The sequence below is a fragment of the Corvus kubaryi genome, unplaced genomic scaffold, assembly GCF_017639235.1.
Source record: "Corvus kubaryi isolate FWS band 111438036 unplaced genomic scaffold, C.kubaryi_AGA036_p1.0 split3-73, whole genome shotgun sequence".
Classification (NCBI taxonomy): domain Eukaryota; kingdom Metazoa; phylum Chordata; class Aves; order Passeriformes; family Corvidae; genus Corvus; species Corvus kubaryi.
In genome coordinates, this window is record NW_024582091.1 from 39869887 (window position 1) to 39886252 (window position 16366).

General features: G+C 42.0%; 1 protein-coding gene across 2 annotated transcripts in view; it reads left to right on the forward strand.

The window, feature by feature from the left end:
• The first annotated feature begins 8822 nt into the window (after positions 1 to 8822).
• The window catches only part of TIAM2 (TIAM Rac1 associated GEF 2), an 88600-nt gene continuing 81056 nt past the window's right edge, over positions 8823 to 16366 (forward strand). For both annotated transcript variants that reach the window (XM_042016668.1, XM_042016669.1), the window contains exons 1-2: positions 8823 to 8912; positions 9975 to 11177. In XM_042016668.1, coding sequence (XP_041872602.1) covers positions 9981 to 11177 — 1197 coding nt within the window. In that variant the 5' untranslated portion in view covers positions 8823 to 8912; positions 9975 to 9980. The remainder of the gene's footprint in view (positions 8913 to 9974; positions 11178 to 16366) is intronic.

Consider the following 16366-nt stretch of genomic DNA (forward strand, 5'->3'; position numbering starts at 1 on the left):
GGAAAACCACCCTCTGGTTAAGCCTGCATCATGCTGTTCCACCAATGGAAAAAATTGAACGGGAGGAGGGTGTGTAGCCTGCAGACAAAAATACATCCAGCCTCGCGCAGGGTCTGTTTTTAGTTCCCAACGGCTGAGCGTTCTGAAGTGTTAGGCACAGTTTCCTGGCATGCCCAGGGCAGGGAGAGGCTGTGTGTCTGCGTGTCCCTGTTCCCGTGGCAGTCGCGGGGCGCCCGGGAGGCTGCAGGCAGCGCCCTGGGGAAGGTAAGCGGGACTGGGGACCGGGAGGGAGATGCTGGGGGAGAGCCGCCAGTTCTCTGCTCTCCGGCTGCCGGCCAGAGTTGGAGCACTGAAAGAAACGTGGGGAAGGACTTGGGAAGTCTCTGAAAACGGAGGGCAGAGTGGGCTGCTGCGGTGCCAGGACTTGCAGCCCCTGTGCTGCCTCCGCTATCGGTGGCTACAGCAAAGGTGAATGGTTTTCCTCCAGAAAACAGTTCTTGGTGGTCATCTGTCAAACTCCAATGCCTGAATTGCTAAATAAACCACTGCTGGGATTATTTTACATCTCTGTTATGACAGGGCTGGATTTTTTTTAAGGCAAAGTATGAAAAAGTGTGTTTAATAGTACTACGGTTTCTGTTATGTTAAAGTGACTGTTCCAGTGAAGTCAGTTGAATAATCCCTCTGAATCTTTCTTATTCTTTTTCTTATTCTTATTCTTATTCTTATTCTTATTCTTATTCTTATTCTTATTCTTCTGTCTACTCTCAGTAATACTAATACTCTCAGACTTACAATAAACAGTGTGCCCAAGCAAGGGTGTTATGTTTCTGTAGTGTTAGAGGAAAAAGTTTCAGTCAGCACTACTACCACTGCTGAACTGGGATGGTATGGAAAACCAAAGCTTCTGCATCTGCCAGAGGTAAGTCTGGCACAGGTTTTGATCTTTCTATGTGATTTTTTTTAATACACAATTGTACACAAAGAGTGAAAATGCTATGTTCTGTGGCAGACAAAATGAAAATGAGGAAAATGCCCAAGAAATGGAGAGGTGCCTTTGCCCCTTTGGTTTCCTTTGGTTTCCTTTGGTTTCCTTTGATTTCCTTTGATTTCCTTTTTTTTTTTTTTTTCAAGTGGTGATTAATTGCTATTGCAATGCAATCACAGTTTGCAACTTTGTTTATGCTTGTTGCTGATGTGGACACTGAGTTAATTTTGTACACTGGCGACTTCACTCTGGAAATCACGCATTTCTTTCTCTTTAGGATGGATGATTTGATAATGTTGTACAATGCATAGCAAGTTACAATTTAGAGGCAAGAGCTGGAATTTTTTCTATCTGCTCACCTTCAGTGGGAAGGGGGTATCCACGTACCATGGGAGGATGGACTCTGAATAGGGCAGTCTGTAGCTGTGAAGCTACAAAGCAAGTTTTTTAGTGAGGAAACCTAATTCTCAGTGTACTCTTTTTGTTCTTTTAATGTGCGAGTAACATGCTGGTACTACAGGGGTACAGGAAAGGAAGCCTGAAGCTGTGTTACTGCTGTAGAGCTCTTGGCATGCAAAAATCAAGGTCTGCTTTCAATTTTCCAAGGGACTGTGTCTCAAGTTTACTTTTGGTGTCAAACTCCCAGATCCTCTGTCCTCTTCAGGAAGTCCCAGGGCTGAAGGTAGGAAAGCATTTACTTTGGAATTGACACGCTCAGGTATTTATGAATGTGTAAACCGAGAAGTAGAAAAGACCATGCTAGTCGTAGCCTGGTTTCCCCCTCCTGCTTATGGAGCAGGCTGTGTAATAGGTGACAAGCAGGGAGTTTTGCAGCCACCCCAGCCCCTGTCCCTCAGCCTGAAACATGCTGTTCTGCCAGCTCTTAAAGGAGGCTTTTCTCTGATTCTGTGGGTTAAGAGCTGTTCCAATAGACTTGGAATGTGTTATGCCAGAAAGAGTCTTTATGGGCAGAATGTGTTAATGTGCCTGTCTTGGATTGTTCTTCCTTTCTGCCATTTGCTTCTCTTCTTTGGTAGGGTGTATGGGGCTTCTCATGGTGTTGTGAACTGTGTCCTAGGCAAAAAATAACCTTTATCCTGTCTTCTCCAAAGCTGATGTTTTGGCACCTACAGCTTTTGGGGGATGTATGTGAGAGAATATCCCCATAGCTGCCTGCTGACTGTGGTTGTATTTGATAGAATGAACTGGTTGCTGCTGAAACAGACAAGAGAGGAGAAGAGCAAATGTTCCTGGTGGAGAATTGGGAATCCCAGCTTGACCAGAAAGTCCAAGTCTCGCCTCCTGGTGTTACTGTAGGTAAAGAGGGCTGAGGCAGAGACCTCTTCAGGAATTTGTCTAAGCAAAGCCTGCAGACTTGAGGCCAGTCTCCACAGTGTTGTTGCTCCACAGCCCAGGGTGGGCAGCGATGTTGGAGCCCAGGCTCCCCTGCTTGGAGTATCTTGGCTCCTTCCAGGTGCACCGTCCTTCCCACTTGAGGCCTCAGGCCTTGAAATCTCCTGAAAGCACGGTGTTAACCTGCACCAGGACCTGGCCGTGTGCTTACAACCCAAGCAGGTGGAGAAGATCTTTCAGATCACTGAGTTAATTTTCCTTCTGAGCGCAGGAAATAGACCCTTAGATATATCAACTCTCTAACTACTGCAGCTACTGCATTAAGCCAAGATGTTAGCTGGTGTTTCTGGTGGGTTTTATTTTTTTTTTTTTTTCAAACAAGCTTAATGGCTTTTATTTAAATGGATGTGCACTTTAGCCACTGTGTATAAATTCAATAACATTTACAAATGGTGAAATTTGTTTTTCCTGCCAAAGAAAAAAAAGTCCCTAGAGATTTAGATTGTATCAGCGCTGGTGTAATATGATAAGGATCTTCAGGCTTGACTCAACCTTCCATATTGCACTAACTTGAAAGCTATAAAGCCTAATTTAATAAAGCTGCCAGTGTCTTGGACCTAGAGTGATGGGTTGAGTGAAAGAAGGAATCACATCCCAGGTACGGGATGTGTAATTCTGATGTGATATAGATGTGGAGCACTGTAGAGCTATTGGAATTAATGTTATTTTAAGAGAAGAAACCAGAAAAGGAGAGTGTCCCTTTCTTGCTTAAACTGTGAAATTAGAAGTCCATCTGTGATGTAGTTATAATTTACAATGTGAAAAGAAGTGTTTGGGGTCATAAAGGCTACTTATGTTTAATGAGAAAAACAATCTGCTTTAATTTGATGTGTAAGCTACCAAACAGTTCCTAATAGAGGAGAATAGAACTCTACAGAGACTAATGAGTGAGTGAGGTATTCTGGCTTCAAATTGAATTTTTAAGGCAAAGTAGTCCTATTTTTTTTTTTTTAATAGAGGCATACTTGTGGTGTTTTGGTTATTCATTCTTTTATAATGCAAAGTATCCTGCCAAGAGTACCGTGGTATAATTATTATTGTATATTTTTATAATAGGAATGTGATTGAGATTGCAGGAATAAGAAATCTGCTTCTGATTTGTGGAAGCATGTGACCAAAGTGCGTAGTTCAAAAAAATACAGTAGATTGTTTCCAGTAATAAACTCCACATTTAATCCAGCTACAGTGTTGTGCTAACCTCATTAATTTCACATATCCGTCCATACACAGCCATGCAGGAAGGGGAGGGCAGGTCACATTCTAGCATTCTGTATTACTTTCATATTAAAAGCCAAAGTAGATTAAAAGTTAATTAAAGCTTCAAACCTGTAATTCTGTATCCCTGTAAGAATTCACAAAGCACAGCGATTCCTTGGAAAACTTATGAGCACATTAATATCTGGAAGTTAGTTATATACAATCTCAAAGACTTTGTAAGCCTTTTAAAATGGACAGAGTTTTAACCGTTAGCTGAAAGAGAATGTAAAAGTAGTTTGAAAGAAAGTACAGGAATTGCTCAGGCAATTCAAACAAACAAAAAATAACACAAAAAGCTTTTCCTGATGTAATAAATTGCCAGCGTAATTGCTGTACATCAAACCCTGCAACATTTCTAACCTTATCTGCTGTTAAAGGAAAACAAGTTGGTAATTTCTTAAAAATCAGGGGACTTTCTGTTTCATTTTTTATTGTTCTGAAATACTTTCAGGTTCTCCGTTATCCCAGTTCCTCTAGTTCTGATGACAGTCTCCTGAGGTGCACTTAGGAGCCATACACTGAGGGCAGCTGCCTGTATAAGGACCCTGGTGCTGCCTTTTCTCCTCTCTGTGCCTCCCCACTCTCTGTGCACAGTCCAGAGGTGGCCGTACTGGCCCCACTCCATGGCTGGGAGCCCTTACCTGTCCTTGTAGAAATGTGGGTTTTAAACACAGCAGAAAGCACGTGACTCCTCTTGCTTCATCACTAGAGAGTAGTTGATGGAATATACACTGCCTGTATAGGCCCTTTGTATAAGTCTTTTTGTCACTGCAGGGTGAGTTGAAGCTCTGCCTTTCTTTGGTAAGTGCTCATACCTGGGTAGGTAGCTGTGAGGGACTGACCAGTGACAGGTATTCCAGGATTGGTCCTATCCTGTCTTGAAAGGAACTGCAGCAGGGCAGGTGAGAGGAGTCCTGTTCGTGAAGGAAGTCCAATGAGTTTGTGGTACGTGCTTGCTGCTAAAGCTACAAGTAAAAATAAAATACTTGGTTAGTTTCTTTCTTTCTTTCTTCAAGGAAAGCTTTTCTTGAAAAGTTAAAACTATGTCCTGCTGTTGCTCTCTTCTCCCAGGTAACAAGTGACAGGACCAAAGGAAATGGCCTCAAGTTGTGCCAGGGGGAACTCTAGATAAGATATTAGAAAAAAAATTCTTCACTTGAAAGGGTGGTCAGGCATTGGAATAGGCTGACCAGGGAAGTGGTGGAATCACCATCCCTGGAAGGGTTCAAAAGGCATGTGGATGTGACATTATGGTTTAGTGGTGAACTTGGCAGTGCTGGATTAACATGATCTTAGCGATAGTTTCCAACCTTAATGATTCTATGATTCTATGTAGGATCTTATTTTACAGGGATGAGACAGCTAGCTCTAGCTCTTAACTATTTTTTAGCTCTTAATCTAGCTCTCCTTTTAAATGCTTTTTCCTTGTTAATGATAGGGGGTATTAAATGTAAGCTCTTCTACTGTGCATGAAGAGTTTTGTTCTTGGTAGCACTAAAGAGTGTCAGGAGTACCTGCATTTTTTAATGAGCCTTCAGTGGTGCCAATTTGATGGGATGATGTTAGCCTCATCTGCACTCATCCATACTGTTATTTTTTATTTTGTTTTGTTTTATTTTAGTTTTTATTGGTTTTGCCATTCTGGCACAGATGGCGTATAGTAAAGTGAGACTCAACTTCTCTGTAACTCTTCAGTAGATTTTTGGGGAAGCTTCAGCAGGGGTAAGTGGTTTGAAGATCACTTATTATTCATCTACCAGTGAAAGTTTGTTTTCACCAGCCATACAGAGGAATAAAGGCATCAAAATGCATCAGACACTTAGCTTTGGTACATGTGTTTGTCTCATGTGGGTAACATCATGATCCAGACTAAAGTTTAACATTGCTAGGATTGACTTTAGTTGAGCTCTTTCAACATCCTGGGTGGTGGGACTGAGACAGTCCCAGTCAGGCAAATCTGCTGAACCTCCTTAGGAAGATGCTTCCACAGCCTCTTGCCTTTTTATGGCCACAGTCTGATGCTGACTGTGGTTGTAGAGCATTCAGCCAACTGATGTCTTCCCATCTGGAAGTTTGCCATTTTCTGACCTGTAGTTTTGGAGAGTCTCAGCCCGGTTAGTGTGACTGTATGGGAAGCAGGTGCGTGACAGTAGCAAAATCATGTTTGGTATGTGTTCCCGTTATAGCAGATGAGAGCAGTGCAGGAGCCTGTCTCCCTTGACTCAGATCTCCCACCAATTCATAAGACAGTAATTCCTTGTTATATCTCATAAGCAAACCTAGTACTGGGATATTATTATGATTCAGTTTTGCTTGAAATATGGTTAGTGAGTCAAGTTTGGAAACCTTTGGGAGATTAAGACTGGAGAGGAAAGCACCCCCGCAATTTCTGAGCACTACCTGTATGTGTGTTCACCTTAAAGAAAGTAATTTTCTCCTCTAGCATTTATAAAGCAGTCCAGCTGTGGTGGTAATAATGAGGGAATAGAGGTTGCAGGCGCTTCTTCAAAACAGCGCTTGAGCTTGTATGTTTGTGTTGTGAAGTGAAAAAAGTCTAGGAGAGCTTTATGTGGAGAAGCCTCAAGGTGGGGAAATACATTTTTAGCTCTAGGGTTATGACTGGTGTTAATGTTTGGGTGTGGTGGGGATCATGGGATTCCCGGATTAGTATGTTTGCATAGCTGGGTTTTTTCGAATGTGTCAAGGGGAACCAGGGTAAAGATTGAAAACTTCTTTTTTAGGGAATGTGGTTATAATTGAAAGCAAATAAACTCTTAATAGTCATCTTCAGGCACAGTGAACTGCTTTCTAATTGTGTTGATTATAATTGCTGAAAATATTCATAGAAACTGGTTTTGTTTACAAGAAGTGTTCATCCCTCTGCATAGGAAACGAGAAAAGCATGTCTTCTGCAGCAGTGGATAGCTGTGAGAAATACAGTTGAAGCTGAACTCTGTCCCTTGCACTGTAATTTCCAGGGCTTCCAGAGATAGTGTAAAACACATGAGTGTTCGGAGCGAGCACAGCCAGAGTTTGTCCATGACCACCACCCTGCTCCTGTATCATGCAGCCTTTGGGTATAAGCTGACTTGCTCTGCTCTTCTCCCACTAATTGGAAGTAACAGAAATAAAATTGCTTCACACAAGTGTGAGGCAACAGAAAGGCATGACAGCTGATTTCCAGGGTAGATGGTCTTTGTGCAGCTTCAGAGATGCCCCTATGTGTTACCGCAGTATGCCCGGATGTTGAGCCTATCGACACTCAGAATGGCTGGGATGCTGATAAAAATCCCTTGGGGCTATTTCTATGGAATTTATTGACTGTTCTGTTGTAGTGCAGACTGATTCCTGCACAGACTGAGACACTGTTTTGTAGACATTGTACCCGGAGATAAATTTATTCCCTCACCCATTGTGTGGCCTGTGTATTGGAGACATGTACAGTGGACCCTGGTAGCCACAGTTTGAGCCTTGAAGAATTGAAAGTCTGTCTTTTGAGGTTCATGACAGCAGCTTGCTCGCTACCTACTCCTTTAAAAGGATTAGCTAACCATTGCACAATCGCTATGGAGACCAGATGGTCTTTTTGACTGTTTCTTAAAACAAATTGAGTTCAGTGTTTCCTTATGAATAGATATAAGCCCCTCAAATCCCACTTGTTGAATGTACTTTCTTCTCCCAGATGAGGAATTCCGAATGTAAGCTCATTGCTTGTTTGTTGTCTGTGCCTCTTGGATATAGGAAGAGAGTTCTGCAGGGTGTTCGCAATTTGTTCAGGAGCTTGGAGCTTAGGAAGTTTGTGTGTTGTCTTCTGCTAACCTTGAATCAATAGTCGTTTGTTCAATCCAAGTTGCATATGACACTTTAAAAACTGTGCACATAGAGGAGTGCACTTAGCAGCATAGACAGATCAAACCTGCACAGGCAAGGGTGTCATAAATAGCAAACTTCCAAACTGTTAGAGAGAATAAGAAAGTTACAGATTTTTTTTTTTTTTTTTGAGTGTAAGATGAAATTTCTGTGGCTTATCTGTTTTATCAGATACCTTTGTGATAACAGGCATTAATTCATGTTTATAGGTCTATAGCATCTCTATCATGCTCTATCTCTTCTAAGTGATTTATTTGCTAAAATTTTTCTAGGCTTGCTGTTAAGACTGTTTTTAGTTCTAGTCTGCAACCTTTACCTTTGTTTTTGGGAAGGTTAGCTACATACCAATGAGTTATTTTAAACCCTTTCAAGGTTCTTATACAGTAAATAGCCAGAAGTAGGGTCAATGAGAGCAAAACCCAGCATGTTCAAATGAAGTAGCTATTCAGTTGAAAATTACGAACAGTAGCCATGGAATTTAGGCAGAAAGGAAAAATTTTGTTGGTGGTGTATTAAGACTGGTTTCTGACTAAACTGTGTGTTCCAAAACTGAGTCTAAGATCTTGTATTACTTCTTTTCTATGGAGCATTTCAATCCCTAAACTGCTGGTGTGTTCTGTGAGATCCAGATTTGGTCCTTTTGCTTTGAGTTGCGATCTTTGTGTGCCAAGTGAAGAGCCAGGACTTTCAGAGGGCTAGGAAGAGCTTGGGTCTTGTTACGTCTGGGTCTGTGCAATGCTTGGTGCAGCCTTTTTCTTATTTTACTGGCAGATTAACTTAAAATCAGAACAAACCTAAAGAGGGAGGTTACTGGGTGCTGGAGTGAATTTCATGGTGGCCTTTCACTGCAAAGGTCACAGTTGGAATCCAGGCATGGGGAAAGATAAACAGATGCTGTGGGACATTGCTCTGATCAGTCTGGTCCACATTGTAGTGGACCACTGCACAGTACCATGAACTGTAATTGGTCTTCCAAAAGGAAAACTGTAGAGGGATGAAAGTTTGTCCTCACTTGTCAGTGAGAGGAGAGAAGGACAAAATTAGAAAATGAAACACTTATTCAATGACTTATTTCTACTACTTCAATGTCAATTGTCAAAGTTTGTTTATAAAAATGTATGTCTAAAGTTCAGGAATCCTCTTCATCAGACTTCTCTTAATTTGTAACTTTTGATTTTTTTTTTCTTTTTTATTAATTTTACATACAGCTGGACTGAAGTGTAAGTTGTATTTGACTGAAAACCTTTTTCTGTCTTCTTCTGTGTTTTCTAGGAAGGCTGTGTGCAACTCCATTCTGGTTTTGGCAAGCATAGTGGCTGGCCACGAAGACAATGCAGAGCATGCTGACTGTTAACTGTGCCCGTGCTTGAGAGTGTTCCTACAGGTTTGCTCTTTCTTTTATACTATGCTTTTAACCTAAAAGTGCTAAGGGCTTGAAGTAGGGATGTGAAAACACACAAACTCTAGAAGATAAGATTGTGCTTTCGCAGTGGCTTATTTTGATGAAATTTTTATGAGGCAGCAGTGTATCCTCCTCCGCGTGATAGTCTGAGATATGATGTGTAAAGAAGCATAGTGCCAATGGAAAAAGCATTTTGGTGTTGTTCCTGTATGTTACAAACACTGGAGATTCATTTTAAGTAACAAAAAGAACAGAACGATCTTTTATACTTTGGGGTGCACTTTCTGTAGGTTTGAAATCTTCAGTCACCTCAGTGGGGAAACTTAACTGCTCCAGTGTGTGCTATTCACTGCAAACACTGTGAAAAGCTGAAGAGCATTTTACCAAGTGAACTGTCAAACTGTGCTGAACTGAATGAACATAATGCAGTTTTGTGCTGTAGTGGAAGATGAGGCTATTTGCTAACCAAGTCATTTTTTGTCTGATTTTTGGCATGGGATTTTTTTCTTTCTCCTAGATTAGCTACGTTTAAACACATAGCTGGGGTTTACTGAACATTTTATTGAGGCAACGCTTGGTTGCACAGAAATCAGTCAAGCTGAAACTGCAGTGGGCTTGTCTGCTGGCAGAAGGCATTTCCCTGAAAGTACAGTTCACTTTACATCTAAGTTATGATTATCTTACTGTCTCCCTTTCATTATGCCATTGTTCTTGGGAGCCAGAGATTTTGTAAGTTATAAGAAAAGGATGTTGCCAAGGGTGTGGGTGGAGGAAGGTGTTGACAGGATTTCAATGGAGTAGGATTCCAGCTTTATAACAGAAGGGTAATGAACCATAGAGAAAATAGGCTTTCCTAGCTTGCCCCTAAAATAAGTTCAGTTATGAATTTAATGTTGAACATGGCCATTTAATGGATTTTTTTTGAAACAATTGTTTCATATCATTTTTTAAATAAGCATTTTCCTGTGTAGAGGGTAAAAATGGCCTGTTATTTTTTGCTCTATCTTTTAGCCATTGTTTCTAATGAAACTCTTCTTAATTTAGTGGAAAATGGGGAATTCAGAAAGCCAGTACAGTCTTCAGGGATCAAAAAATCATGCTGCTACTACAGCTGGTGCCAAGCAGAAGCCTTGCTCTCTGAAAATTCGCAGCATTCATGCTAAAGATGAAAAGTCTTGCTCTATGCATGGATGGGGACATACCAGCAGCGGCTCAAACTACAAATCAAGGTCCCTTGCCAGAAGCTGCCTTTCACACTTCAAGAGTAGTCAGCCCTATTCCTCTAGACTTGGTGACACTGTGATGAAGGTCTCCAAAAGCAATGTCCATGCCAAACACAGGACAAATGCCTCAGGGGACTACTGCCAAGGGAATGATGCAGTGTTTTTGCCGGATAATGGTTTCCACTATATTGGCCTCCAAGCTGGAAGTAATCATGCTGCCTCTCGAGAATGCAATGGCCACATTTTAAATTGCTATGGAAAGAATGAGAGTCTTGCATCAGCCTCCCCATCAGAGGACAGGAGGAGCCCAAAAGTTCTCATTAAAACTCTGGGGAAGCTGGATGGTTGCTTGAGGGTCGAGTTCCACAACAGCAACAACAGCAAGGTACCGACTGAGGAGTCCAGTGGGCCAGTGCAGTTGCTAAGGTATTCCCCTGCCTTGGAATCTAAGCCAAATAATCTGCTTGACATCAGGAGGAACTCCAGTGCAGACTGTTCTTCAAGCCATCGTCTGTCACCTACTGATTCAAGGCTTCGGTCTAGTAAAGGAAGCTCCCTCAGCTCCGAGTCTTCATGGTATGACTCTCTCTGGGGAAATGCTGGGGATATCAATGAGCTGGATGGCTCTTATTTGACCAGGAGCACTCCAGATACAAGCATTCATGCCAGTTTTCCATCAAGTGACAACAAGAAGTCCTTCAACCAAAGTTCATCTCTTTCCTCGCTCCGAGATCTCTATAAGGATACAAACTTGGAAAGCACTCCTCCACCTGGGATCAGGCTGTCTGACGAGTATATCGACACTCCTGGTAGCCTAAGCAACCGTGTCTCGTTTGCCTCAGACATTGATGTTCCCTCCAGGGTAGAGCAGGGAAGTCCTGCACATTACACCTCCTACACACTCCCGTGCAGAAAGTCTAAGCCCCTCGGCGAGGATGCATCCAAGAAGGATACATTAAAGAACCGAATGCGACGCATCAGTGACTGGACGGGAAGTCTTTCAAGGAAGAAAAGGAAGCTGCAGGTGTGTACAAACCCCAGCCTAAAAGTCTGAAAGTTGGGTTTTAGATTCCTCTTATAAGCATAGTGATTGCATGATGTTTGTCTTTCTTGCAGGATAATTACTTGCTTGTCTCATTTATTAATTTGTGGAATTTTGAGAAGGACTGCATCCCTGGTGCTGTCTGAAATGTCAGCAGAAGAAAAAGATACATGTTATTTTGTGCCAATTTCCCCTCCTATTTTCCTATTTTGTCACCTTCTAAGTTAACTGCAGTCTTTGCAGCCTAATATCTCTGTGAATTTTCTTTTGAAATTGTTGCATTACTTAAAAAGTGACTTGGGTTTTAAACTTTCTTTTTATTTCAAGTATTAAAATACAACCTCTCTCGCTCTATATGCTATGAATTAGCATACATCATCTGAAGAGTGTGGATAGAGCAGTAGAAGGAGGACATAACTATCTTTGTAGATGTTCCCTGTCTGTTTTATTGGCTTCACACTCGCCTTTTGCTGTCCATCCATTTCTAGCAAGGGAAGCAGCTGTTTTGACCAGAGGTGTTCTGCCTCCATCTCTTCTGAAGGCATTACATGGAGCAACCTCCTCCTTCCTGTTATGCGTCAGCTTAGTTCACCAGGAAAAACTTGAGTTGCCATCTGGCTCACTGGGAGATGGTAGTATGAAGAAGGAGGTGGGAGGGGAGAGCAAGAGGGAGGGAAGGGATGTTTCTTTAGAAGAATTTAAGACTAATCCCATTAATAGGAATTCAGGATGCCTGTGGTCAGGAATGAAATTCTCATCTCTAGCTGCAGGCCCCAGAATTGGGTCTTTAAATACCAGACTGTGCCTGGTCTCTGTGTGAGAGTTTGCAAGCTGAGATGAGACTGTTTTTGGATTTGGTTTGGTTTGAATTTCTTTTTTTTTTTTTTTTTCCTTCTTTTTTTTCTTTTTTTCTTTTTGTCCTGAATCTTCCCTGGTGTTTCTCATACAAGAACAGTCACTGTGCTTCCCTAAATGAAGGATGCTCCCTTTCAGCACATTGATGTGCTGGTCACTTCAGAAGTTAGCAGAGAGTGAAGGGAACACCCACTTCTGCAACTTAGGCAGCAGCTAAGCAGTAGATCATAACACGTGCTTTATGTGGCATGTAGAGCAAATGCTGTCTCCTGTGCTGGAAATTCAGACAGGTATTGTGCTTAACCGTGTCCATCTGTCATTGCAATGTGAAACTCTGACAGACCCTTAGGCTCAGAAATGAGGTCAGCGTAATGTTTGCTGGTGTGCATCCTAGTTGGGGGCTACAGAACTGGGAAATGGAAATGAAAGCTGTTTATTTGGATCACTTCTTTTGCGAGTTGGTGCTCATGTGCTTTATCAGGTGCTGTTTTTTCACCTCTTACTCAGCTGTGAAAGAGAGGGCAAAAAAACCCTGGAATCACTGAAGAGCCTCAGTGCTGTGTTCCAGGATTCTTCACTGATTTCAACATCTGTAGCTGTTCTGGATTTTACTGCCAGGCTCTGCATATGATTTCTGCATCCCAGACCTTTACTATGTATTACTTAGTTATGACATTTTCAGAATGGCATTTGTGGTGCACAATTCATAGCTGTTTTGAATTCACTATGCAGTGAACTGACTTCAGACACAGCAAGGAAATTTGGCTGGTGAGATTGCATCAAGTTTGAAACAGATTCTGGTAGAAGGAAAACAGCCCTAGCTCCAAAAATGGTGGTTTCTTAGAAAAAAGCATAGGAAGTGGTTAGTCATTGATTTTAATCAGACAAGTATCCAGCAACAGGAAGGGCAAGAGGGAGGTAGTGAATGCTTTATAGTTTAGCAGTTCCTTGTGTGGCTTGATTGGTTCCTTTTAATCTTTCACACTTTGAGTAACCTGCCATCTCTTCTGGGGGTTGCTGTGTTGTAGTTTGGCAATGCTTATACTCTTTACCAGGTCCTTCAGCTTAAAAACCCAGAAGTGTCATGCATGGTTCTGATCTGTCAGATGGTTGGTCCCTGTTTGTGTGACTTCATCTCATCGAAGGCAGCATCTGTGCTCTACTCTGAACAATGCGTGCCTTCCTCCGTACATTAGTAATGACTGACTGTGAGTCACTTGGGCTGAACGTAGGTGAAAGCTGGAATATTTCCCTATAAGTGGGCCTAAGTGCTGGTGGTGGGTCCCCCCAGCTGCCCCACTGGAAGCAAATCAGCCAAAGCCCTGCTTCATGGGAACGCAGGCCGAGGAGGCACAGGCTTGGAATGTTGAGGCCAGACCCTTGACACTAGAAAGGCAGTGGAGTTTAATCCCCTTTGTGAACAAATTGCAGCTTAAACACAGGTAGGCTTTTCTCCATCTTGAAGCCTCTTTCCAGGCCCTCTTACTCAATGCTTGCTAATTGGCAGAGTAAATGTAAACAGCCAGTTTGTTCTGATGTCAGTATTGCCTGCTACATTAGTTATTCTTTCCTATTTTTTAACCTGTTATGATTTATTTAAAGGGAGAAGTGGTATCTTTTCTTGGCCTGCATTTGTGGGACTATGCAGATGCTCCTTGGTCTCCTGTGTTAAGATTGGAAGCCTATTTCCTTTTCATTCCGGCACCCTTCCTCCGCACCTGTTTTAAATCATCCACAAAAGGATTCGCATATGGGATATTTAAGAGAAGTCCTTGGTTATGCCCTGTCCAGTTACTTAGATGTTTTCTTATGTCTGAATTGATCTGATGTATCCTGGAATTGAGCTTGCCATTCTAATAATGGTTGTGCATCAAGACTTGCAGTCATCTTTTCCATGACGTAGCTTTCCTTGCATTAGGGTGTCCTAAAGTGTTCCCTCAATGCATCACTGGTACTCTACTGAAGCACACATCTTCATTTAGTTTAATTCATGCTGAAATGGCACTGGGTTGATGCTGTATCACAATACACTGTGTGTGAGCTGAAAGGTTTGTGTGATGTATGTGAGGCCTGTGGACAGAATTTAGACAGACTTGCTACACAGCCAGATACTGCTAAAGATGGTGATGTAAACTCTGTGTAACTCTTTAACATGGAGAAAATTAGCAAATGCTCTGTAAAATGAAAATCCAGCCACCAGAAAGAGCTACTGAAGGAAGGTTCTTCAATTAAGTAAAATAGCCTCACTTCAGGAATCATATCTGAAATTTTTTGACTTTATATGGCAGAGCCCTGAAGTGGGGTGTAAAGAGAATTTAAAAGAAAAGTATATTGAGTGTACCTCTTTACTTGACTTGAAAATTGGTATTAGATTCTCCTTTTAGCTTGGGTCCTAATGACTGTAGCAGGCTGCATTGTTTCCTGTGCTATTCTTTACTGCTAATTATTGCATGTGTCACTTTGTCTAATTGGTATCTTAGCCAATTTATCTTTTGCACTATCTCAAAGATTGAGAGATTTTCTTGAATGCAGCTGAGCAGAAACAGTGATAGTTCTCTATCATCACTAGATTCAACAGAGCAAAAACCAGCATAAAGTTGCTTGGCAGGAAAACCACCTGGAGTAAAACTTAGGTTAAACTTTTTCAGTGGTGGCAGATACTGCTACAATGACAGCCTCTGCAAGGACCAACAGACTGCCTCACTCTGCCAATTCAGTTCTTTAAGGAAAGAAAAGTACAAGTGATGTTGTCCTGGTGAAGTGTATATATTAATTTTGGATTCTTTGTCCATTTTCTCTACTCTGGTACTTCCTCATTCCTACCCTTTCTGTGTGTGAGGAGAAAACATAGGATTTGGGAAGTGGCTGGTCATTGACAGGTTGCATCCCACCCTTTTCATTAATGTTTGTTGTTCCAGTGGTGGCTCTTCACAACAGACTCCTTCTATGTATTTGCCCTGTGTTGTGTCTCTTTCTAGTGCTTTGGGACCAAAAGAAATACATATTCTTAATAAGCTTTATACCGATGTTTTCTAGGGGACACTAGCAGTTGCTGGAGAATAGTCAATTAAAAAGCTGGATTTTGGCACACAAGTACAGTGATAGTAATTAAAACAAGGGTGGAGAAAGCTTTCAGTTTCCCCCTGGAATGCAGATCGCCAGCACAGTTGTATGATCCATGTTCTACAGTTGCTTGTGGCATAAATCCATTACATGCAGGATTATATCCTGGTTTGGCACTCCATGTGCTGATCTTCCTCCCTTTACCATATAAAAACCAACTAAACTATTGATGTTTAGGGAGTTACTCTTGGACAACACTGATTAACACTCTGCAAGAAGGTTTGAGGAAGGTGTTCTTTTACCAGGAGAATTGGATCACCAGGCAGTGATCTGAGAAGCCAGGCTTGAAGTTCAATGTACTATAAGGGAATGTGGGTTTCAGTTCAAATTGGCTTTTGTGAGGCCACAGCCAGCAGTGTCCTGCTGCTGGAAAAGTGGTTTGCCTGGCATTGCCTGGGAGGGTATGCAGTCCCAGTCTTGGCTGCACACCAGAGGTCCTGATGCTATCAAAACGCAGCACAGCTTTTCCGCTGCAGTTTTGAAGAGCATCAAGTAAGAAGCAAAGAGACAAAAAAGTAGTTGTTTTCAGCTGCTGGTGAGAACAGCTCACAGGAGACCAATGTTTATTTACTTTGTTCTTAGTACAGTAGTCTGTGAGAAAATAAATGCTTTTAGAGAGACAGTCTAAACTTGAAAGTATAATGGCTTTATTATTACCGAGGGTAATAGCTTCACTTCTTGAATAGTTTACTGCAATCTCTTCTTTTTTCTTCCCTCTCACTTTTACTGCAAAAGCCAACCTGTCTTTTGTGTTTTATGTTCTTAAATCATGCTTTCTTTAAATAGCATTGGCAACGTTTGAGTTCAGAAGACAATAAATGGCTTCTTAGGATGGGTGGTGTGGTTCCCAACAGTGAAGGTAGTGGTGCAAGGAGCTCTGTCTTGGGTTGTAGGAAAACCCCTGTCCATCCCTGGAGCCTGGGAGAGCTAGGACAGTACTTGGAAAGACTTAAGAGAGAAAAGGTCCAATCTGCCAACAAAGTCCCACGTTGACAAGCAGTGGCAAGGAATGTGCCTGCTCTAGCATCCATATCAAAGGCAAAGTTGAAGTCATACCATCGGGCCTGATTATTTCAAATAAAATTGGCCAGCCCTCTCAATCCAAGGGATGAAGTTGCACAGTGCAATTAGGAGAAAGGCGTGTCAGTGCTTGATGGGATGATCAAGTTCTCAGGGTGTTCCCAGCAACTCAG